General features: G+C 38.0%; 4 protein-coding genes across 12 annotated transcripts in view; 2 read left to right on the top strand and 2 right to left on the bottom strand.

The window, feature by feature from the left end:
* The window catches only part of LOC120768049 (transmembrane protein KIAA1109), a 28,332-nt gene extending 14,859 nt beyond the window's left edge, over nt 1–13,473 (bottom strand). For 5 of the 9 annotated variants that reach the window (XM_040094562.1, XM_040094563.1, XM_040094561.1 and 2 more), the window contains exons 1-13: nt 12,898–13,473; nt 11,104–11,239; nt 10,900–11,043; nt 10,714–10,841; nt 9,214–10,646; nt 7,998–9,129; nt 7,479–7,933; nt 7,155–7,376; nt 6,758–7,090; nt 6,477–6,699; nt 6,112–6,401; nt 5,929–6,046; nt 1,772–2,349 (exon numbers count right to left, since the gene is read on the bottom strand). In XM_040094562.1, the coding sequence (XP_039950496.1) occupies nt 1,772–2,349; nt 5,929–6,046; nt 6,112–6,401; nt 6,477–6,699; nt 6,758–7,090; nt 7,155–7,376; nt 7,479–7,933; nt 7,998–9,129; nt 9,214–10,646; nt 10,714–10,841; nt 10,900–11,043; nt 11,104–11,239; nt 12,898–13,008 (5,303 nt within the window). In that variant the 5' untranslated portion in view covers nt 13,009–13,473. Of the gene's footprint in view, nt 1–1,771; nt 2,350–5,325; nt 5,422–5,928; nt 6,047–6,111; nt 6,402–6,476; nt 6,703–6,757; nt 7,091–7,154; nt 7,377–7,478; nt 7,934–7,997; nt 9,130–9,213; nt 10,647–10,713; nt 10,842–10,899; nt 11,044–11,103; nt 11,240–12,897 lie in introns of all 9 variants that reach the window. The other 4 variants (XM_040094560.1, XM_040094564.1, XM_040094558.1 and 1 more) reach the window with 4 other exon arrangements.
* Nucleotides 371–1,766, top strand: LOC120768051. The gene is made up of 4 exons (XM_040094567.1): nt 371–929; nt 997–1,163; nt 1,227–1,443; nt 1,519–1,766. Exons 1-4 carry the CDS (start codon nt 840–842, stop codon nt 1,633–1,635), a joined length of 591 nt encoding a protein of 196 aa, XP_039950501.1. The 5' UTR covers nt 371–839; the 3' UTR covers nt 1,636–1,766.
* A 996-nt stretch (nt 13,474–14,469) lies between the features above and the next one.
* LOC120769213 (SUMO-conjugating enzyme UBC9-B) lies at nt 14,470–15,638 on the top strand. Its single transcript, XM_040096106.1, has 2 exons — nt 14,470–14,592; nt 14,655–15,638. The coding sequence occupies exon 2, from the start codon at nt 14,798–14,800 to the stop codon at nt 15,275–15,277; it is 480 nt and encodes a 159-aa protein (XP_039952040.1). The 5' UTR covers nt 14,470–14,592; nt 14,655–14,797; the 3' UTR covers nt 15,278–15,638.
* Nucleotides 15,639–16,854: 1,216 nt separating this feature from the next.
* LOC120768369 (jerky protein homolog-like) lies at nt 16,855–18,634 on the bottom strand. Its single transcript, XM_040095035.1, has 3 exons — nt 17,775–18,634; nt 17,239–17,715; nt 16,855–17,182 (listed from the first exon to the last, which is right to left on the bottom strand). The coding sequence occupies exons 1-3, from the start codon at nt 18,042–18,044 to the stop codon at nt 17,006–17,008; spliced, it is 924 nt and encodes a 307-aa protein (XP_039950969.1). The 5' UTR covers nt 18,045–18,634; the 3' UTR covers nt 16,855–17,005.
* Nucleotides 18,635–25,628: the final 6,994 nt, after the last annotated feature.

Below are 25,628 nucleotides of genomic sequence, written 5' to 3'. Positions count from 1 at the left end.
AATACAAATCTCGTCTGAGTCGTGTCTAGCAACAACGTTCTATAAATTGTGTATTTCCTTCGTAGCTGAGGGTGTACACGAAGACCATGGAGAGTCGATTCGTATGAAACGACTTTGCGCATTTTACGTGGAGATCTTAAATCATCGCTTCGCTCTATGGGCTGTTCAAAAGTTCCAAGAAGATTCGACGTTTTCGAGCCAAATTTTGTTCAGCTATGAGGCCCATTTCTGGTTCGATGGGTATGTAAACAAGCAAAATTGAAACATTTCGGACGAAGACCAATCTGAAGAGATTCAAGAGCTGCCATTTCATCTAGAAAAAACAACGGTTTGATGTGATTTGTGGGCCAGTAGAATCCATATTTCTTCAAAAACGAAGCCGGTGAGAACGTAACCATCAATGGCGACCGTTATAGTTTGTTGATAACCGACTATTTCATGCGTGAAATTGAATCAAAGAATTTATTGAGAGAATACATCGTTGAGCAGCTGATTTCATGTTTTCGGCCGGTCGATTGCCCACTAAGATCGCACCCCTTTGACTATGGGGATATGTAAAGTCTAAAGTATATGCGGACAATCCCGCTTCGATTCTGGCCCAGTCCAAATGCTCGAACGAGTCATCGAAAATTGGTCTCAAAAACTAGCGCAGAGCTCAAAAGTAGTGAGCAAAGAAATGACGAAACGAAGACGACTAAGATATAAAAAGTAAACTGTACATAAGTCGCTTTCCCACACTAACACGTTTTACTTTTACCTGTTTCATATTGAAAATCTGTTAACGAAAGTTTTTCAAATCATAAGTAAAGTCAAGATGTTTTCAAAACAATTTGCAAGAAATGTCGTATTACTTTCAAACAACAATAATTTACTGCATATTTATATTTTTGATGTGCTTGCGTGGAGGAAGGTCACAATACAATATACATGTAGGCGCAGTGAATAAAAGTAGAAACTGCTACCCGCCGATAATAACTAATCAACGCGTATTTACAGCGAAGAGATCTGGAGCCAAAGGTGGAGGTCAGCGATCCAACGAAAGGTCTAACCGATGCCGAAATCGATATGGCACTGGACGATCTCTCCATATCGGATTTGAATGTGCTAAATAAACTTATTGACAGGCCGAATGCGCCGGATTACGACTACGTCGATTACGACAGGTGAAGTTTAACGGAGATATAAAAAAAATGTCGGTAGAAACATATTTTTGTTTGAATTTAAAGCCACAATTATGCTTTGGGTCCACCGCGCGACCACACCTTCGACGGAAACCCTATGGATGACGATGCGAATCTAAATTATTATGATGACATAGATGAGCCACCGAGAGATGCGCGCAATTCTATGCATTTCAAAATACCGCGCAAGAGCCTGATGCCCTTCATGGAACAAACGGAGAATCAACGAACGAAACGCGACAACGGGCACGAAATAAAGCAGGCAAGTCATTCATTTCGGGAAGTTATGGGATTGTTTTCTGAAAGTGTAACGAATTGTCTTTTCTCTATCTGCTAGGCCGCCGTGGACGCTGAGTACATACGACAACTTGAGAACTCCTTTCCACGCGACCAAGAAGAAAATAATGAGGAGGGCGATGACAAGAAGGAGCACATACGCGTGAAACGCAATTGACTGTAGAGTCTGAACTATTCGGCTATATCACACATGCATTCATATATTACTTTCTAATTTATGACCTTTTTTACGATTTCAATAAAATTATATATTTATCAATAAATGCAACGCTGCAACGTCAAATGATACTCACCGCTGCAAACCTTCGAGCATTAGTGGTGTTAGGAAGACATTAACCTGACCCTTGAGACGTGCCACCACCGAAGTGCAGGCTGCACCCTCCGCTTGTAAGCTCATAAATTCGCCATCATCGAAACCATTAGTGGTCTTGTCGCTCTCCTCCTCTTTCAAAAGCACGCTGGGATCCCACGGATGTGACTTTGGACCGCCCATAAATGTGGCCGAACTATTGCTGCCGGTGGCATTTTCATAACGGGGCACCACTTTGATCTCACGCCAGCACGCATACAAATCGAAGTGTGGCAACATTTTGCTGCCTATGTACGTGAGACCGCCATCTTCGTTTTCGTGGAACATAGGCGTAGAGAATACATCCGGACCCGATGGAAATGAGCACGCCGTCCAGTTAAAGCATTTCACCTGCGACAAATGATTTAAATAGCTGGCCATCAGTAGCGGTGAATCGATGATGGGGCGATTCACTTGTTGATGCAAATTGACCAGCGCGACATCTTCCTGCGAGGACATGGCCGAGATGAAGGAGTTAGATGAGAGCGATGGCGTGCCGGACGAAGAGCCACGAGAATCAACCTGTTGATTAGGAAGTCGAAAAAGAAACAAGAAATTACATTTTCTCTATTTAAATGTGTGGTTAGTGCGAAAAAGCTACTGTGTCGTGAGATTAAACAGGCGGCAAACTAAATTTGCGCTAGGAGAGTAACCAAACAAGCGGCATTCAAGACTAAATCAGTAATAAATGCACTAACAGACGTCGCTCTACCGATATAATAGACTCAAATATACCAACTGCAGTCGATGCAAACATTTATAAGCGAAAGAGACGACATACTCGAAAGCTAAGGCTTAACAAAGTCTGCAGACTAACGGAATAAATGCTAAAATATAGATATATGGTTGATATATTTACTAACTTATTAGAAGCATGCAATACTTATTTGACTTAAAACATGAAATAAATTAACTTCGACTACACCGAAGCTATGAAAAATTATAAAATATCTTTATCTAGAGTTTGATCGGTCAGTTTTCATGGCATCTGGTCCGACCTGAACAATTTGTTTGAGGTTGTAGCGTTGTCTATGCCAAATTGCATGGGGATATCTTGTTAAATAATTTTTTTTTCGAAACAAAGGCTTGAGTTTATGTATGGCAGTTATAGGCTATAATTGATTTCAATAATTTCTTCGGTAATTGTACTGATGTCTTAGATAATACCATACTTTGTGCCAAATTTCGTGAAGAAACCTTGTCTAATTAAAAATGTTTCCATACAAGGGCCTGAATTTGTTCGATCAGTCGTAAGACTCGAGTGATAAGCTATAATCGGGTGATAACGCCGGTTCCAACAAATGAGCAGCTTTTTGAAGAGAGATGGTGTGCAAAATTTCAGATCGGCATCTCAAAAACTGAGGAACTAGTTCATGTATATACAGACGAACACACAGACATGGCTAAATAGACTTAGCTCAATTACAATGAATATGGCAAAATACGTCGCTGAAATCGATTTTTCATGTTTTTTAATACATATGTATGTATTATTATACTGTCACTAAACAGAGGGTCACTTACTGAAGTAACACTCACAATTTGTTTGTACCTTAACAGCACATTTACTTATTGTCTATTAACATTAAGACAGATTGTAAATTTAACTTGAATAAAAAAAAAAAAAAAAACATATGTACTACTCGTACTGATATATCATATATTTCTGATTTTATTCATTAAAGACAAAAGTTCAAACGACTTGTTTGAGTTACTTCTAGATAAACAGAACGGAATCAGATTTTTATACAGAAAGGTCGGTCTATTCGGCAGCAACAAAAATCTGCCGCTTTTACGACAGTCGGCTGATCGTAAGCGAACACGTTGTTATTGTTGTTATAGCGGGTAACTAGTCCCCGTTAGGATGGTAAGGATTAGCTAAGTTGTCGTCGAAGTCATCCAACGGTAGGTTAAAAAAGCATGCTGTTTGGACGGGGTCGGACCAAAGGCAGAGGGGTATCAGATGAGAGGCGTTGGTGTGGCATGCAAAGAGGTGGCCAGTGTCATGCGGAGACTCATTGCACGCAAGACATATATTGGATATGTCAGGGTCTTTTCTGGATAGGTAAGAGTTTGACCTGCTGCAGTATCCAGAACGTAGCTGCGCAAGGGCTACTCTCGCTTCTCGCGCAACTCGAGCTCTTCATTTGCAATTTTTTGACATTGAGTACGCCATTCAGTGGAACGAAGTCAGTGTTGATTGCTGCACTGTGAATGGCGGTCAGTGTTTGTCGGAAGTTAGTTGGGTCCGAAGTTTGATCGTCGTATTGTCTGATGTCGTCGACGTAGTTGAGGAATGAACTCTTGGTATTCCTAGGATATCTACAAAAGCACACCAGCAGGAACTGCCTGGAGAGAAGTTCATTATTCTCCTTAACTGCGAGCATACGGGCCTCACTATGCAGGTGTTCGATAGGAGACATAAAGAGGCATCCTGTCGCTGTACGGAGTGCAGTATTCTGACAGGTCTGAAGCTTACTCGTCTGCGTTCCACTGCATCTAGGCGACCATATAGGTACAGGGAAGTTAAGGACCGGCCGGCCGATTGCCTAATAAGCTGCCAACAACGTTTCTTTGTTCTTTCCCCATGTGCTGCCGGATAGCGACTTGAGGATTTTGTTGCGGCTCTGTATTTTAGCGAGTAACGGTCGTATGGGTAGTGAAGAAGCACACACCTAAAATTTTAAGATTATAGACAGTCGGAATTTTGACGGCAATAAATGCAATATTAAGGTCAAGTCTGTACTCCTGGGTCCAGGTTGTAAATATGGTGGCTGTGGCAGTTTCGAAATGTAGAAGTTAAACAATAAGTCTTAAGCGGCTGTCAACAGCCTCGAAAATTATTTGCGACAATAACATAGAGTTAACCTATAGTATATATTCCGATATTAGTGGTAACTTTTATGCTTTAACAATTAGTAATCTAATGCGATTGCGCTTGTTCCAACATGAGGACTTACAATAACAAAAATTTTACGGGTGCTATTATATAATAAAAAATTGTCGGTTATGACTGAGTAATCGCTATTTTCATTTATAAATAATAATTTATTAAGTAGTTTTAATTTTAACATTTATAGGCGCAATTATGCAAGCATTCGCCTTTTCTGCGTGAAGCAACAAGTAGACTAACCTTTGAAAATGACTTCAACTGTGTTCATGCATTTCACACATAACCTCAAAAAGAACTATACAACAACAAAGCGCATGCGATTAAAGCTCAAAAAAATTGCACACATATTCTGGAATTATTAGTTCGTTATGAAAAATACAAAAAAAATGTTTATTACAAAATATGTAAATTAAAAAAATCTATATAAAAAGAAACTATATAGTTAAAAAAAGACTACAACTAAATTCTAACAGACGTTGTTCAACGTATTCATAACAATTAATTTCATTTTTACAATTCCAAGTTGGAAATAGAAAGACTTTTGTAGCAAGTAGTAGTATTAGTAGTTAGGATAGCAGATGTAACTTGGCGCTAAGTCTACTCACATCATGAATAAAATGTCGATACTCAGGTCTTGATGAAATATTTGATAGTTTTCTGATTGGTGTGGCAAGACCATGAATACGTCTCACGTCTTCGTTCTATGAAATTGATGAATTTTGAAAAGAATCGCATGTGGAATATTTTGTATATAAAGGTATATAGACATAATTTAGGGGTATTCTTTGTTTTTGTTTATCGGTTTTTAAAAGGTTTCTTAGTTACGACTTAATTGTACACAAAAACATGCATAATACATACTCGACTCTGTGATTATATTGTTAACAAACTTATGGGCAGTCTTTTCAAGTACTTAGCACAATAAATATGAAGTAATTAAGTTGAGTTTACTTTAAGTGAAGTTTAACGTTTACGAAAATATTTAAGCTAGAAAGGTTGGAAATTTATGTAAATTTTGAATAAATTTTGTATTTTTTTAAATTTTTTTGCATTTGCTTTAGAAGTTATATCAGTTTAATACGAAAATAATGAGAAAATTGCTTGGAAGCTGCAATACTAAATCATGTAAGAAAGTGGTGTAGGCATGTTGGAATATGAATTTTTCTTTGTTCTCTAGAAGCGCGGAGCGCACTTAAACTTAGGCATACCAATTCGGTGGTGCTTTGTGGACGCTTTGGTAGGGTTTTGGATTCCGGTGCATGTATTTCCAAATCGCTGCGGTAGGTGGAGAGCGTGAGGCCAGCATTTTCATTTTGCGCACCAATGCTAAATATAATAATGAGGAGATGATGTAAATAACTGCACATTTATGCGCTAAAAAACTAAAGCACCTTAAATCAGACGAAAACCGTTTCTTGCCGGAAAAGACTATCGAACCGTTGCGATTTTTAATGGAACCACCTTGTGACATCATATTCGATATATCCTCCTCGGCCGAGAAGAACATCTCGGAGGGATTCTCCGAAGTCAATGATATCGTGCGCTGCACTTCGCGCGTCAGGTGATCAGCGCCGTTGGTGAGCGGTGTTTCGCCGTACTGCTGTATCGGCAATGGCAAATCGGCGATTTCATATTCGAGCGGATGTGAGTGCGGCGCTGAGTGCGACATTTCATCAGGTATCTGAACACACACACAACAAAATATTACAAATATTTATATAAATAAATAAATAAACAGCTTAATGCCGACATTCACCTCCAACTCGTCCTCTAGATCAGCTTCGCCGGTTAACCGCGAATCGGATATACTCGTTTTCGGTGGTGAAACGCGTAGTGTGTTGTTTTGCGACTGCGACTTGGCTGTGTCCGAGCCACGCCGAAATGCCACCTGCAGCTGTGATTCATTTGAGTCCTGTCGTAGCACCTTCTTGGAAGGGCTATCCAAAAGACGCGCATACGGCACTTCGACGGAAGTTTGCCTGCTATTTGTAAACACATTAATGTGCAACACAATTTTTCACCACACTTGCTACTCACCTATTTGTGGTGTACGAATAACGCTTATTGCGTCGCTCAAGCGTGTTTGGCGAGCCGATGCTCTCGCGCGACTTGCGCCCACTAATGTCGGGTATTTCGATGGCATTGCTTATTTTCAGCTTTCCACCCACTTCCTTGCTGCCCAACTCCGATTTCTTGAGGCTGCCGTTACGCAGCTCTACGTTTGGGCGATAATGTTTGCCTTTACCGTTGAAATCGTTACTGTCGTGCAGAGAAACCGAATGCAAACTGTAGGGGGGCGTGTGGAACACCAATTGACCTTGATGTAGTATGCTCTCGCCAAAACCATAATCCTTGTTGTTGTTGATTATGCTAGAAAAGAAATTAAATAATGTAAACGTATGGCCGCTTTTTACGGAGTCTTCAATGGGCTTACTAATAACGGGCTATGTTGTAGTTGTCCGGTATGTCTTGTGCCGAGGGTTTGAAAAATTTCAAGCCGTTACGATTGCTACCGAAGAACGCACAGCCGCCTATGCAGCCGCAGCGTGAGATCTCCGTGCCGGTGGAGGGTGGGGGCCCAGGCGCGGTATTACTATTGTTCGTAGACCACAAAAACCATAAGCGCTTATATTTGGCATCGTGTTCGCGCAAAAAGCTGAAATATAAAAATTTACAATAACAAATTCAGAAAATAACTTTATTGGTGAATACTATATAATATATTGATACCCTAACTCATGTCACATTCACAACTTACTTGTGTTGCACGATATGTAACTTATGATCAGGGATGGGCAATGCCGACGCACCCTCGAGCAGTATCGGTCCCAACGAAGTGCAACCAACCTCGACCCAATTCTCGAAAAACTCCGTCTCATACGCACGTTTGCTCTCCGAGAAACTGTCGCGCAACTTCCTATTGTTCTCTTCACGTGAATCGCGACGTTGCGAAAACGAGTTTGAGCTGCGTTTCGGCTTGCCAATATGTTGTTGGGCTTGTGACTCGGATTTTATGGAATCCTGTTCGGAGCGACGCATTTTGCCCGAACGATTGCTGCCAGTGGTGTTGGTGTTGTAAGAGTTGGTGAGGTTCGAGTAAGAACTGCCATTATGCATGAAGAGACGCAACAGTATGGACGGTAGCAAGCCGGAGATGCCAGATTTAACACGCTGGCCATGCAAATTGCAGTTAGCCAAACGAATAGGAGACACCTAACGAAAAGAAAAACAATTAATAACAGTCGAACAAATGTCAGATTTAGCGCAAATTACTTACCCACGCATGCAGCGCTGTACCACTCTCAATTAGATACACATCTACTGCATCTATAGACACACGCGTCATTTTGTATTTGATGTCCTCAGCTGAAGGGCATTTATATTTATTCTCCTCCTTAGTGTGAGGACATTGATTGCTCGGCACGCCGTGATGGCAATTGCGTACGGTTTTTGGAGATTTCAAGCAATTTTCCGGATCCACTGCCAGCAATACCAAGGTCTCCAAGCCAACAACAATATTGCAAAGCTGTGGTAACGTAAGCTTTCCTGACAACTTTCCCAGCTGCACTTCAATTAGCCACGAATACTCCAAGGTGTCTTCGTCCAGTGCGCAACCTTCGTTACTAAACATCGCATGGCCGCGTACCTGCACTGCTGAGAGCAATAAGTGACCCTGATTGATATGCTTATCGCGATTCGGGCGCACTACCAGATCCGAAGTGATCAAATATGAAGGACTAACCAAAACTTGCAGCGTGGTTTCGTGAAAGCGTTTATTCATCTCGAAACCGAAGCGTTCAATCAAAACCACTGGGCATGGCGGATCGTTCTCATTGCAATTCTTCATCACATGTGCTTGTATATCGTGTATGATCAGTGAAACTATCACTTCCAAGGGGCGATATAGACGTGGATCGAATGGCCTTTGCTTCTCCTCTGGCACAGTCACCTCCGAAATGGACTTCGTGGCTATGTCTTTCTCTTTCGACAGCAGCTGATCTTTCGGATTTGTTGTAGTGCTGGTTGAGGTGCTCTCCTTCAAATTAACATTGGACTGTTCCATGTCGGTGAAGTTTTGATCTTCGCCAAATATGTTTTCTTTCAGATTAATAAAGTTGCGTAACACGTTGCCGTAACACATCAGTACCGAAGAGCCGATCTCCAGTTCGACGGTTACCTGATCAGCTGGTAGGGTGCTTGGATCGAATTTGTGCTGCTCGGGTTTTTGCCAAGAGGACACAGGGGACTTTCGTATTTTAGGTATCCGCATTGGACTCAGTAGAATCTCTTCTTTTTCAGGTGTAGTGATATCGGCTTGTGGATCGGGACCCAACGGTGGCACAGGATGGTATACATACTGTATTGATAATGCTACGATCGGCACAGTCCAACAGTCTATCCAACCAGCGCTGTAGAAAGAATAAAACAGCAAGAATATTATAACAAAACGTTTAACTAATGGCCGTTCTATAAAAGCGTTAAGGGTTACTCACCTGCGCTGGCATATTTTGCGCCACTTTTTCGTATACAATTCCGGACGGCTTTTAACGCGACCACCGCGTGTCAAAAGTCTCGCGTTTTCATCGATAGCTAAAACAATGGGACGCGCCGAAGATACCTCTGGCACATACAAACTCAAATCTAAGCCTTCGCCATGTATCCAAAATTTGAGCGTTACTGTTTTGGGCAGGAAATCATCGAATGGCAGAGCGAAGCTCATATCGAATACGTCGCCACAGAACGCCAAATGATTGTTCTCCTGATTCGCGCTCGAACAATCGATCCAATTGTACTCGTTGCAAAGCATTAGAATCTCAAACTCATTCAAGAGTATGTTGAATTTGCATGTGTATGGTACAAAGGTTAAAATGTCGGGTCTGGCTTTGCTAGCCCAATCCTCGATGAGATCCTGAAAGAAGCACTTATGCTTGTAAACAATGAAAGCAGTCGCTTTGCAACCGGTTAGAGCTATGCTCCAGTCCTGGGGTGCGTTCCAGAGTGTTGGGTAATGTATGCGCACTTTATATTCGAGTGACTCCAACTCGGCTAGACTGCGGTACTGCAGTGAAGTGGTGGCCTCGACATGAAACAGTTGGCCCTGAATTTTCGAAGTGTAGCCATCAGCGTGTGTTACCCACGGTATGGTCAATTCCACATATGAGGCTGGTCCCACGGTAATATGCATGGCATTTGTTTCTTTATCCTTCGAAAAGAGTATATCAATTGTGGCTTCACTCAGCACACAAAGTGTAACATCGAATGATTGGTAACTGCGCAGCTCACCCGGCTTAGGTGTCGGTGTAACTACCATCTCTTGCCAATCGGGTGGATAGAAAAATTTGAAGAGATGATCACGTTGACGATCCGCCCATGGACCATAGCTAAAATCAGTGCCTTTCAAACACTTTATATTGATGCCCCAAACGGGCGGCGAGGGTTCGACGACATCACCATTGGCCAGAATAATTGTTACCGGTTCTTCAGGTACCAAACCCGGTTCGTCCATATAAAAGTACAATTCCATTTGATTACACATCATAACAACAAAACCCTCGCCCATGTAGCGTGGCGGTTCATCCACCAAACCGGTATACTTTGGGCTGGGTGCAAACATGACCTTTGCATTCTCCACATTTGCTTTCACGAAATGCATGAAATGATCGAGCCGACACACTGCGGGTTTGGTACTGTACGTACAGTGCGCCTCCTCCACCGAAATTGACAGAGTTGTTGGTGTCAAGCGATTGCCGAACACAAACCGACCTGAGCAAATATCCATCTTTATGACCGGTATCAAATCACGCCATGTGGTGGCTTTCATGGCCTCCGAATTCTTTACACTCTCTCGCTTACTTTGGCGCGCATTTTCCATGTTCATGGTGTGCTCTTTAAGTTTTGAACGCTCTTCAGCTGATAAATTATCAGTCTATAACAGTAGGAAAAGGTTTTTGATCGGTTATAAAAGGTGTACACACTTTACTTTAAAAGCTTACCGGTATTAGAAGCGACGGCTTGAGTCCAAACGTTTTCTCCAGCTGATCATAAAGGTCGGAGCGGTTATAAATGTGAAGCTCAAAACCATTTAATTGCACAGAGAGACGTGTATCCGAATGTGAAAGATCTTACATATCGTTTTCAATTTAGTTTTTTCAATAATTAGATTTTAATAAATAACAAACCTTCGGAAACATCTTTGGGAACATAAGATCGCCACCAACGAAATATAAAATAACCATCTTGAACGCGCACTGAATAGTCGAAGGTTATATACACGAAATCACGGAACATGATTTTTCCAGCCAATGGATTCAATGCTACTGAACCTGAAAAAGCATTACAGCATATTTACTTATATGATTATGCATTAAAGTGAGGAAAGTTACCAATTTTGAAGTATGCGCCTTTAATGAACCATCGATTAACAATTTTTGTTATGAAAACTCCAACCAGGCGGGAATTGTAAAATGTTATATAGGTAACCCATGTTATGGATGTCAGTAGAGAGCAAAGTAGCCATATCTGGAAATATCAATAAATGAAATTAATTAATTGTTTAATATAAAATAATTCTCAAGTTAAAGGGTAATAGGCTAGTTGGTGTAAAAACTGTCATGTTTTGGAGAAATTTTGTGATGATACAAAAAAAACCGTTTATTAAAGCTATTGATCTATTAAAGTATGACATTCTGAGGGTGTTATGTAAAATTTTTACGAGAAAGTTTTAAAAAAAATGGCAATGGCACCAATAATTGAAACGTTTCTCAAAAAAGAGGTTTTCTGTGTCCCTCATAACTTGGGGTTGTATGTGTATGGCTGAAAGGGCTTTTCGTAACTTCAATTTTTTATTTTTTTAAGCATTCGAAGAAAAGGGCGATTGATAATAAAAATTACACAACCTTAAAAAAAAACTCCGATGTTCCCTCTTAAATTATATACAAAAATAAAAATCAAAATATCAAGATAATCGTGCAGAAGTTTCTGGTTGATGAGAGGTACTGTGAGTTGTGATAAAAGCGTTTTAAAGCTTTGAACTACTCGTATTCTTTAAATATTTATATTCATTTAAGAACGAAAAAACGAAAAAAATTAAAATCCTACCCCCTTAAGAATAAAGCTTCAATTTCGTTGATTCGTATGCACGAGTAAATGTGTATCGTATTGTTATCATTATTGAAACCCATACAAATTCAAATTAATTGCTCTACAGGTTGCAACACACAGGTATTATTTACCAACCACCCACGCCCCCATGCATATGATTAAAATCTATTTGACAACTTGTTGGCTGAGGTCAAATACCCAAGCTTAGTAGTAAACAAACACTTGTTTATATGCCGCCACAAAAACAAAAATGTAAATAAACAAAGCTGCTAAATCAAAACAAAACTTCTGCGCATGAACTGCTTGTGTCAAATTCATAAACATTAACAGCTGATCCTTTAACTGTGTTTAATTTGCATAATTTGCAAGACAGCTAAACACATCTCCGATCGAGAGTTGTCAATCCTCTATTCAGCCTAATAAAAGTAACAAGTACGAATTATACACAGGCGCGCTACAAGGAATTTTAATCAACAAAACATAAATAAAGATGTCTCTGACTTAGCATATATATACATACGTATGTATATATTTATATATTGTGTATCATATAAATTCAATGAATACTGATTTTTAAGGATTGCTGAAAGGGATAATAAGTATATGCTAATAATTATGGTTTATCTTGCGATTCCTTAACTACTACTAAACTTGAGATTGATTCAATCGATGCCGTATTTACAATTTTATTTATATGTGTATAAATATATGCATATAAGGTATGTATATATGCAGGCTTCCGGAACAAATAAGGCAACGACCTCGCAACCATAACACAAGAGATAAGTATACATATGTATGTATGTATATAATTGCAACCAGTTAACAGATTAAAACGAGGCATAGAAATTTAAATAAAATTCCAGTGATATACCAACAAAAAGCAAATTGGAGCTTTGGTCTAAGTTCCATGCATAGGATTATCAAACAAATAGACTCTCCTTTATATGAACAAACGATAAGATTTGATTAAATGAATAATATTAAATTAAAACGATGAATCATTTTATAACGCATATCATCAGTGCTTCACAATGCATAAGATAATCTATATTTACAAAGCAATTGGTACTTACCATCGGTGCATCGATTTTCATGTTTTCCAGCGGTATGTGGCTGGTATTGTTCCAGGTTCCCGCTTCGGGGAATCCGAAGTTGTTATCAGTCTCTTCGATAACCATTTCCATCTTGAATTTGCCTTATTTTCGTTTTCTTAAAACTACCGGATTAATCAGTCGCAATTGATTTTACAAAAAGAAAAACATACACATAGATAAGAAATATCACATCCCATCAGCGTAAAATACACTACACTTCTTATTATATCTTTACATTTTGTATAAACTTCACACATTCCAACATCATTTACTACTTAAAATACTAATTTTATAGAACGAAATTACTGCAATGCAATTTTACACGCCCTTATTCGTAACTGCTGTGGACTTCGATTTTTCCCACTTTTGGCATTGGGGCTGCGCCCAGTTGCCTTTGTAACTTTTCGACTAACTTTCAACGCTAATAAATAGTTCAATTAAACTCGCACATGTTTTCGTTTATCACAAATCACTTGTCCTGTTTAATAATTACGTTTTTTAGCACTTTTCGTTGAAAATAAATAATAATAAATGTGAAATTAAATTAAAAATAAATTGGGAAAACGTTCGTAACTACTCGACTAGACGACATCGTGTGAAAACTATTGACAACCGCTGTCAATAGATTGTCATCAGTACCAAATGACGGCTTTCGGCTGTGTTTCATAAAGAAGAAAAATTTGGAGATCATTAAAGATATCAATAATTTCAAAAAAGGCAATTTTTATTTGGGAAATATAACCGAATTAGTCATTGTAAAATTTTATCCTAACTCTTGTTGTTACCCATCCTCACAGCGGAATAAATAAAGAAAATTTTAATAAAATAAATAAAAATTGCAGCACAATTCAGATATGGTAAGTTTTGTGAAAAATATTTATAATGTTTTGTTTATTTTTTTATAAAGGATCTTGCCTTACATATGTATGTACATTTACATACGAATTCTACTACACGAAACCTCAAATGACAAGTTTTGTTACATTGGCTCTCAAATTGTGGTGATGCCTAATGCGTTAGTTAGCACTATTCGTAGTGGAGAAATGAAAACATTTAGAAGTTTCGGATCGAATATTGTTTGACGCTCTATAAAATCGCTGACAAAGCTCAAGAACACCGAATGGGTCTATTCACCATTTTCTATCATATTTGCTCAAATTTGGCATAAATTTGTTAAAAATTCTGTTCCCCAAAAGAAAATAGTAATCAGCAAATTTTAATTTGTATATGAAATTAGGACATGAAAATATGAGTATTATTCCTATTCGGGTTTATATTTTTCATGAGAAATTTGTACTCGTATAACAATTTAATTATGTATTGTTTATTATTTACGTAGGTATGTTATTAGAAAGGTAGCTCCCACATTACAAAGTAATGGGTACAAAGTTAAGCAATTACTTTTTCCCAATCCAATAAAGTAATGGAAAAACGTGAAATTTTGTCTTCTCTAATTAACCGTATGACTTTGAATGCAACCGTACAATGACGCCATATATTCAGCGTTTTCTTGTAGTTTTTCTTGCAGCTGTCATATTTGACAGTCGCCAAAACGCATACAACGACAATTCTTCTTCAACGCACGAATTAAGCGGTTAAATTAGGAAAGTTTTGTGCAAAAACTCCAAAATCCGCGTGCTAGATTAAGCAGGAACTCAATATTATAAAGAAAATGTGAGATGTTGTAATTTTGTGTTGTTGTTTATATGTGTTTACCCTACTCTTTCGAAATCTAGAGATCTGAGGAAAGACAACTTCATTTCAACATTGCCGAGGAGAAAATCGTGTGTTCGTTCGGGTGTAGAAGAAAATAGAACAAAAGCGAACGAAGGAGACTCATTTTTATTATAAAGAGTGCAAATAGAAATTCGCTAACAAAATGTCAGGAATAGCAATTACACGCTTAGGGGAAGAACGTAAAGCTTGGCGCAAGGATCACCCATTCGGTTTTGTCGCCCGTCCAGCCAAAAATCCAGATGGCACTCTCAACCTTATGATTTGGGAATGTGCGATTCCCGGTAAGAAGGGCACCGCATGGGAAGGTGGTCTCTACAAATTGCGTATGATCTTCAAAGATGACTATCCCACATCGCCACCAAAATGTAAATTCGAACCGCCACTATTCCATCCTAACGTGTATCCGTCTGGAACGGTTTGTTTGTCATTGTTGGATGAGGAGAAAGATTGGCGCCCCGCCATTACCATTAAACAGATATTGCTTGGCATTCAAGATTTGCTCAACGAACCGAACATTAAGGATCCAGCGCAGGCAGAGGCATATACAATCTATTGTCAAAATCGTTTGGAGTATGAAAAACGTGTGCGGGCACAGGCACGTGCAATGGCTGCCACTGAATAGAAGGACGAATAAAATGCATTTCGCACATACATAAAAACATATATTAGTAGTTAGGAGACGAGAAATAAGGGTAAAACAGAGGAGCGTAGTCAAAACGGCGTGCGAATAGTAGAAATACACGCTTGTACTGCGTTTAGACGTAAACGGTGATTTGAAGCATTTTCGAAAATGCTCTAATGCTAGTGTTCTCCAATACTTCGGGGACAAACTAATTATTTAAATTATTACTGTATTTGTCTATATACATATATGCTCCTACTTTTTAATGAAATAAATCCAATGTATTTACACATGAATTTAAAACATATAAATAAACAAATGTAAAGATGTGAAACTCGCAAGTGGACTGCATCTCAACGTAGTTATGTTTTATTCCTATTGCTTAATATTTCTGACACTATTTTCAATTTTTGTTTTTTGTACAATTTCAATGCGTATAATTAAGAGCACAATTTTCGGTTTTTCTGATCAATAACACTAAAGAAGCAGGTTTAATTTTCTACAAATAAATAGTAAATACATTTGATTTAAAAATAAATATTTTGTTTTACTGACTTTGAAAACAAGTATATATTGAGAATTTGCAATATAGGATAACGGGTATACATATATATAATTTTATGATTTATTTGCACTTATGATAGAAGTTTGAAGGAAAGTTGGCAACTGGCAACGAACCCAAATTTTTGAAATACTTGGTAAAAGTTACCTTAATAATTTTGCTGTTTTGGTGCAGTTCTGCTTCCACAACTGTCGGGTGTATTCGGAAAAGGCCCCTCATTTTATTCGACGAAGAATTTTTAACTCGCATTATTAATTACTTTGGTTATCGTTACAACAACTACTGGCATATGGATACTAGTACTGCTAACTAACCTCACTTTTTGGCATGTATAACCTCAATATATGTATATACATACTTACACACTTATGTACATATGCATGCTTTATTGAACTGAAAATTGAAACTTTATTGCTATTTAGAATATCGGGAAGGATATACAGACATATGTACATTTGTGGCTTCAATTACCACTTTTCTCACATATGTACACTGATATATACATATGTATTTTGGCTTTGTTAAATAGGTATGTATGCATGTGTGCAGTAAATGAAGTAATACAAATTTCAGAGTGTTGGGAGATTAGTCATCCTATCTTCATACAGCAATAACAAATACAATCGTAAGGCGTTGTGTGGATACACATATTTGTTGTTTTAGCAGCTATGCTGGTATTACATATACATACAGTAGACTCGCGGTAACGTGAACTATTAAAAACCGAGCGTGTTTACGTATCATCAAAAAATTCAAAATTGAGTGTCTTATTGATTACGATTCACTACTTCAAATTACATACATAATATAACAGATATAAACCAATTTTAATCGATATTAAATTTTTTTTTCACTCATGTTCCATTTTATTTCGTGTTTCATTCATGCCACTGTAAATTTCCGAAAATGTTGTTACGTTATTTTGCATTTCAGGTGACACATTGTGTTTTAATTCAAATTCATTTATTTTTGTTTTATTTCAGATTGTAAAAACATGTAATTTATATGTTTAGGTTTTGTTAAGAAAAAAATACCCATTGAAATTATTGGAAAAAATGGGTTATCTTTTTTTGGTTTTTCTTTTTTTACTAATTGCTGAACACTGCTTTTTCGCGGAGACGTTTAAGTACGCTGATATCTGTTGGACTTATATTTTCATCTTCCGCTCATTGCAAAGCTTTATTAAAAATGTTGATTGATTCACTAGGCTCTATTCTTGTATGTGGTCTTTCCAGATTACTATCCTCGCTTTCACGTTCATCACTAGTTAAAACCTCGTTCGTTTTGGTTGAGTTAGGAAAATCTTCAGTGAATTCATTGATATCAGCAATTGAAAAACTACCCTGCAAATACACAATTTAAATGAAATGAGTTATTGGATGAAAGAAAAGGTTCAAACCTCTGGATTAATTGAATGAAGCAGTTCTATTGCGCGTTCTTGTTGGCAGTTAATTGGTAAACAAATCCTTTCTTTCAAAGTAGCTAATGGAATATCCTCATCACAGTCTTTTTCATCTTCTACAGAGCTTAAAATGTTCGTCCAGCATTTTGCTATTGTTTCCTTTTCAAGACGTTGCCAAGCTAAATCTGAATAGCCAATAGCGTCTCTTAACGTCAATTTCTTTAGGGCTTCAATAACATCAGCCCTTGTGGCTACAATTGATGCCAAAAGACTGTTTTTGTAGAAAAGTTTTGTAAGTCGTATGGCATTTTGATCCATTGGCTGTATGAGTGGAGTGACATTAGGTGGCATAAACATTGCAGTTATTAACTCGTCATCTGATCTCAATTCATTTTCGGGAGGATGAGATGGAGCATTGTCTATCAACAGCAGAGCTTTATTGGGCAATCCTTGATCTTTTAAAAATTTCCTGACCTACAATAATAAGAAATACACATGTAAAAGTTTGAAATCACTAAAACTGATTTTTTAACCTGTGGTACAAACGAATGGTGAAACCAATGTTTAAAAATGGCAGCCGTTATCCATGACGACTTGGAGCCATTGTAGTCAACAGGAGAATCAAAATTTTTAAAAGAGGGAGGATTTTTTGCCTTTCCAATAACAAGAAGTTTAACTTTATGCACCCCTGTTGCGTTTGTACACGCTGTTTTTCCGTTTTCCTTCCAGGAGCATTTTTTCTTGTGAGGATACGTATGTTCTGACAGGTAGCAGCTTCCAAAATAGTCCCGATTCGTCTGCATTATATATTTGATCGTGCGACAGACCTAGCTCTTTAATTTTGGCTTGCAGCTTGTTTTTGAAAGGGTCCACAAGTTCAGGTCTAGAAGATAACTTTTCTCCACTTATTTTAATAAAACGCATACCATAACGCTTCTTAAAGCATTGCAACCATCCATCACTCGCATTAAAATCGCTTTGAGTTTCTTTAATTTTTGAATGAAAAAATTTAGCTTTTTCTTTATGTAACTATCAATCCATTGACAGGGTAATTTTTTTGTCGCTGTTTAAGGAACCAACGGTAAAGCGCTTTTTCCATTTTAGGAAGTTCAGAACACTTCAAAGTCTTCCGCTTTCTAGGCCCAGAAAATGTACTGTTAACACATTTTAAAATGTTCTCTTTTTTTTGTTGATAGCGCAAATTGTTGATTTTGCAACACTGTACTGGTTTGCTAAGCTGGTTACGCTTGATCCTCCTTTTAATTTTTCTATTACATCAACTTTTTTCTTTAAAGACAAGTATTTTGGTCGTTTTTGCGACATTTTTCACGAATAACTTTAGATTAGATCATGCAAAGTCAGCAACGCGCACTAATTTTAATGCCAATCCACATCGATCCATCCCAGTATACTCATAAGCAATAATTTACGGGTATTCCCCGTTTTATAAAAACGATTACCATGATTAACATACATATGTATGCATGTAGAAAAGAAAATAACGTTTTAAATGCTTTTTAAATTTGTTCACGTTATAGGGCTTTCTCTCCGTGTTCACGCTACCGAGTAGTCAGTGTAAAAAAAATTATGTTCATGTTAGCCGGTGTTCACACAAGGCGGTGTTTTTGTTACCGCGAGTGTACTGTATGTATGTATGTATGTTGCTGTAATATTTAGGGGTTGTCTTCGAGATCATGGTTAACTGACTTGGTTACTTGATAAATGCCTACCCACGCTGCCTATACTTGTCTTGACTTTGATTCCGTGGTTAACCCAACTTTTAGCAAATTGTAACAGAGCTAACTGGAAACGCTTTACATATTATCGGTACATAGGCGAATCGACAATAGCCATTGGAATTGATGATGCCGTAGTATGTTTCAAACCCGACTCTAAGTGACCAAGCATAGCCTTCGGAGCATTTTCAAGAAGAAGAAGGTGAAGATATCTCGTTAAATAAAAAAAAGTTTTCCATACAGGGGCTTGGTGTTGATCGTTCAGTTTGAATGAGAGTTGCATACATACGTACATATGTACATATGTAAGTATATGGTGGTCCGATATCGGCGGTTCTGACAAACTTCTGGATCGCGATTCTGCAACTCTTTGTGGCGGAGGTACCAGAGCACTTGATTCGCGAAAGCGCAGCGATTAGAAGTGAAAGGGCAAATGAATCGGAATAACGATGCACAATTCGCACCTCGCTTATTCTAATCGATTTTTTAAAGTTTATTTTCTTAATGTACATACTTACATATGTATGTATATTTAAGAATACACACTGAAAGTTTCATATTGTTCCGGTGAATTTTTCGAAGTTACACGCAAATTTGAAAAGGCGTTTCAGAGTTCTTGGAAGTTTTTCTCAAAATGGTGTTTTCAAAGTCGGTTACCAACATTACTCGAAAACCGCTAAACCGATCTCAATATTAACACGATCTTCTTCAATATATTTTTTAGTAATTAATCGAAAATTTTTTCTCACCGATAAATATTTTTTATAAACTACTAGAGGACACGTCCACGCTTCACTGTGGCTGATACATAGATAACATCTATCTGATTTCTATTAGTCGATTAGAAACAGGCGAATTGAGTACCGAGGACAAAGATGCTCTAAAGATTCGAAAGCAATGTGCAAAGTGGATGCCTCGCAAGTTCATAATCCAACAAAAACAACGAATAACTGATTCTGATAAGTGTTTGAGTGCTCTTTAATCATAATAAAACCGAATTTTTGCGTCGGTGTGTGACAATAGAAACATAGCATCATTTCCTACTGGAGTCCAATTGACAGTCATTCAAGTGGACTGCACTTGATGAACCGGTGCTCAGTCGTGGAAAGACGAAAAAGTCGGCTGGAAAGGTTATTACATCTGTCTTTTGGGATCCGCGTGGTGCAATACATACTCAACGACTGATTACTGAGCCAGTTATAATCTATTTCACTGCGTATTTGATTGCAGTTCTTTTTTACTATCCCAAATACTTCGCAATTGTATTATTTTTGAGGAAGAATCTGTTGAATATTGTACGCAAATATTCAAATGATTCCTACAAACATGAATTTTGAACAAATGCTTATGATTTGAAATATAATTTTTGTATTAAAGAGTTGTATTAAAATTTAACATAAAGAGATAAAAATTATCCTATGCCTTACCCTGGTTTTAAGCTACCTCCCCACCAATTTTCAGCCGTTCTTGAGTTATAAATGACGTAACTAACGCAATTTTCTTTTATATATAGACTTAAGGCCGAAATTTTGATCAAAAATGATTACTTTTTTTGAGAAAGAGCCATCGAATAATTACTAGATTTAACATTACTTTAACAAAATCGGTTTGGTTTTTTTAATTTCAGAGGATCCAGTTCAGAGAAATAGTGATCATCGCAAGACGCGTTTTTTTTATAGAGGAGCTCCCGGAGAGCAGCTGTCGTCCCTTTCCAAATAAATATTTTTAAATATGTTTAAGTCTTAAAATATAGTTAAAAGATACCATAATATGTGGACAAATTTTTGAATTAATAAATTTGAAAGTTTTCTCAGAAAAAAATTCTAGAAAATTCACTTTTTTACAATTTACAATTCCCGGGTAAATGATGATGTGCCATGTCCGTTCGAATGATTCTTGCTCGACTCGTCCCGATAAAGCTGACTTTTTTTCAAAAAGAGTACCGTAAAGAGGTCTCTTTGGTCCAAAAATACAATAAGTAAAATTGTTCAACCACCGTGTTCACCAGATTTGGCTCCGTCCGTGGAACCCGTTTTCAGCCGATCGCAGAGATAAAACAAAATTCGCTGAAGGAGCTAAAGGCCATTCCAAAAAGTGCTTATGAAAAGTGTTTCGAGGACTAGAAAAATCGTTGACATTAGTACATTACATCTGGTAGGGATTACTTTGAAGGCGACAAAATAAATATTGATGAATAAGTAAATATTTTGAGTTTTATTTACAATTTCCAGGTACTTTTTATTGCTATCTTTATTTATATTTACATAGAGCCAATCGGCTTTAAAATGCCTGAAGTCCCTGAGGGTTTCTTAAGAGATAATAAAATGATGACTTGATATATTAGTGGATCTAATATCTTATTTCACAAAACACCTGCAATGGGTTCCAGTACACTGTGATATTCTAGGCAACTCTCGACAGGCATCGCCCGACGATTAGACCCCAATTGGGAGGGAATATATGTATATATATGTATATATGCATATATATATATTATATCTCTGGCTACTTGTAGATATTTAATAGACAAATATGTCATAGATATAGCTGAGACACGCCAGTAGACTGGGAATACCATATAACGATTACTGTATAATGTGCCAAGAGGTAGATGAATAAAACTAGACTGTAAAACATCTTCAAATAGTAAAAGAATCGCAGCTATCGGTCGCTGTTCTTTTCGATGGCTCATTACTTGCTCATATTAAAATTTTTAAATTGATGAACATCAGGAACAAAAGTGTGATTCAGAGAGGGCAGGTTAGTGTGAAGTGATTTTAGTCGCGGTGGCTTCACAAAGGCTTAAATTCGTTGTCAGACCAGAGAATATAAAATATATTTTATGTTTTATGTTCTCTGGTCAGACATCCACCCTACCTACCGACTATATGTACTATATCCCTATGCTTACATCGTGTGTTGACCAAAACAACAAGCAGTATGTTATTCGAACTGATGAGCCTAAATGCACACTTCAAAAGATCAACCAGCTCACGTAATGCTGTTGTTATTGTTGTAACATGTACTCCGAATAGAGTATATATAACAGTATTGTTCTTACAAGATTGCGGAAATCCTATACCAACTGTGAGTGCGTTTGTGGAGACATGCGAAGTTGTAGTTAGTGGTCGCCTGTCTATGCAGGTAAAACTTTAGCCTGCTAAATATCCAATCGAATTTTTAAATTTATTGTTGTTGTTTAGCCGGGAGAACACATTCCAAAAATTTTGTCCTGCTGACAGTCCTTGGCCAGAAAGAGATCCGGGTCGGTTCCAATTAAATCGCCTTGACTGTTGTGGAAGATTCAGAGCAGTAGTTTGCCTTCCATATCGCAATTGAAATATCTTAATCTGTATTTAAAGTTACGATCCTTCGTTTAGTCGTTGTCGAAGTAGCAACAAGAAATTTCTCAGATACGTTTACAGAATTTTTGTGGGGTGACCTTACTTTCGTGCTCACCTCTCAGAGAGATCATTACTTCCAAGCCATCAAGAATTTACTTGCGATGCATGTTGGCATTCGGTGAAGTTATTTAGACGGTTAGAACATAGGTGGATGGATTGCTTTAGGTACGCATCTGATGAGATTTATTTCTAAGAAAACTTCTCAGAAGCTGTTTGTTCGCAAATTTACTTAACTGAGAGTCTACAAACTTCGATGTTTTGTTAATATTTAGGAGAGCACTGATTTCCGGCAACTAGCTGCTGAATTACCTTCACGGTGACAATAGATTTACTGTGTTTTTCAGGTTCTATCGGCCATCAATTTGTATACTTTGGTTATACTTTTAAACGCGGTAAGCGTCGACCATCGATTTCATTGACTAAATCAAATCAGCACGGATTTCGTAGAAAAAAGTTCAGGCCAGAATATGAAGAAAGCAATGAGAAAAGTCGGATAGGTAATCATTTACTTCCATTTAATTATACCACAAATTACAGTGCCAAAAAATACTCTCTGAGGTTGAGGCAGTTACGTAATGCAGAGTTTTTCATATAAGAGTGATTTGATTTATAATTGGTAAAGAAGTTAAAATGCTTTTTATTTAGTGTGAAGTACAAACGATACAATTAACTTCTGAATATAACATCATTCAAATGGTCTTCACGGCTTCTTTTGAAGGAACGAAACCGATGAACCCAATTTTCGCGTACTAAATCAAGTCATATTACACGAATATCACGTTCAATATTGGCTTCTAAAGCTTGAAGAGGGTCTGGTTTATTTCTAAAAACCAATGACTTCAAATAATGCCACAAGAAGTTGTATAATGGTGTTAAATCATAACTTCTTGGAGGCCATTCAATGTCACAATTTCCTGAAATAATCGAATCTCCATCTTTTCTTGCAATAAATCGGGTTTTCCGCGGATTGTGAGGCACTTAGCCTTGTCTTGCTGGAACCAGATGTTGTCAAGATCAACTGTTTCCTATCGCGGCCATAAAAAGTTGGTTCGAAAGAAGTACAGACGGATGATTTCACCAGATCAAAAGCCACACTAAATTGTCAATCTAGGTGAAAATCCACAAATATTCATGAACAACCATTATCACGAAAAATTTGTGGGTTTTCTTCGTTCCAGAATTGACAGTTTTGTTTATTTACGGCACCATTCAGAAAGTGATGAGGCTCAGATGTGAGAAGATGATTTTCTTAAAAAAATCGTTATCGTTTTCAAGTTGTTCCAAGGCAAAATCAGCAAATACTTCATTGCTTAAGTTCTTGAATGAGAACAATTTTTTAGCCTTTATCAAAATCCTCCAGGTTGTGGTTTGACACAGTCCCAATTCTCGAGGACGTCTTGGAATCGATAAATTGCAATACTTACCCGAACGGAAGCAATATTTTCATTATTACGAGCGGTTCTTTCTCTTATTGGCACTTGAACAATTTAGTCTATTATGTAAAGAAACTGTACACTTGAAAATTTCAACAATTCAACGAAGAGCGAGCACAGACGCACCGTTATTACAGTCATAAAATGGCAAAAGCGCACGAAAAGTTGCAGATGGAGAACGATTATTTTGATAACAAAATTTCATAATTTGTAAACGCTTTTCTTGCGCATATCATTCCATTAAGGAATTGTAAATTGTAAAAAAGTGAATTTTCTAGAATTTTTTTCTGAGAAAACTTTCAAATTTATTGAATTACCCGGGAAATTTTAATTACAATTACAAGAAGGCTTTCTTTAGTTGCTGTGATCTTTGCTTGAAAGTATCTGAAATCGAAAGACTTTTTTATCTTGGTTCCGTCAATATATATGTGCACTGTTTTACAATGTGTCTTTATCCACCAAACCGCTATTTCACTCCTCTTTGGAAGTCAGTATTGGTGGCCGAATCCAAGTTCATTTCTAAGAAATAACGAAAGATTGTGTAGAAACGGGAACTTGTTAAGTATTTTCTTCTTCTTAATTGGCGTAGACACCGCTTACGCTATTATAGCCGAGTTAACAACAGCGCGCCAATCGTTTCTTCTTTTCTCTACGTGGCGCCAATTGGATATTCTAAGCGAATCCAGGTCCTTCTCCACTTGGTCTTTCCAACGGAGTGGAGGTCTTCCTCTTCCTCTGCTTCCCCCGGCGGGTACTGCTTCGAAGACTTTCAGAGCTGGAGTGTTTTCATCCATCCGGATAACATGACCTAGCCAGCGTAGCCGCTGTCTTTTAATTCGCTGAACTATGTCAATGTCGTCGTATATCTCGTACAGCTCATCGTTCCATGTACAGCTCAATGCGATATTCGCCATGGCCAATGCGCAAAGGACCATAAATCTTTCGCAGAACTTTTCTTTCGAAAACTCGTAACGTCGACTCATCGGTTGCTGTCATTGTCCAAGCCTCTGCACCATATAGCAGGACGGGAATTATGAGCGGCTTATAGAGTTTGGATTTTGTTCGTCGAGAGAGGACTTTACTTTTCAATTGCCTACTCAGTCCGAAGTAGCACCTGTTTTCAAGAGCAATCCTGCGTTGGATTTCCAGGCTGACATTGTTGGTGGTGTTAATACTGGTTCCTAAATAGACGAAATTATCTACAACTTCAAAGTTATGACTGTCAACAGTGACGTGAGAGCCAAGTCGCGAGTGCGACGACTGTTTGTTTGATGACAGGAGATATTTCGTCTTGCCCTCGTTCAATGCCAGACCCATTTTCTGCGCTTCCTTGGCCAGCCTGGAGAAAGCAGAACTAACGGCGTGGGTGTTGAGGCCGATGATATCAATATCATCGGCATACGCCAGCAGCTGTACACTCTTATAAAAGATTGTACCTGCTCGATTAAGTTCTGCAGCTCGAATAGTTTTCTCCAGCAGGAGATTGAAGAAGTCGCTTGATAGGGAGTTGCCTTGTCTGAAACGTCGTATGGTATCGAACGGCTCGGAGAGGTCCTTCCCGATCCTGACGGAGCTTTTCGTGTTGCTCAACGTCAGTTCACACAGCCGTATTAGTTTTGCGGGAATACCAAATTCAGACAACGCGGCATAAAGGCAGCTTCTTTTCGTGCTGTCGAAAGCAGCTTTGAAATCGACGAAGAGGTGGTGTGTGTCGATTCTCCTTTCACGGGTCTTTCCCAAGATTTGGCGCATGGTGAATATCTGGTCGGTTGTTGATTTGCCAGGTCTAAAGGCACACTGATAAGGTCCAATCA

This window comes from Bactrocera tryoni, chromosome 2, assembly GCF_016617805.1.
Source record: "Bactrocera tryoni isolate S06 chromosome 2, CSIRO_BtryS06_freeze2, whole genome shotgun sequence".
NCBI lineage: Eukaryota > Metazoa > Arthropoda > Insecta > Diptera > Tephritidae > Bactrocera > Bactrocera tryoni.
This window is presented reverse-complemented; position numbering and strand designations above follow the sequence as displayed.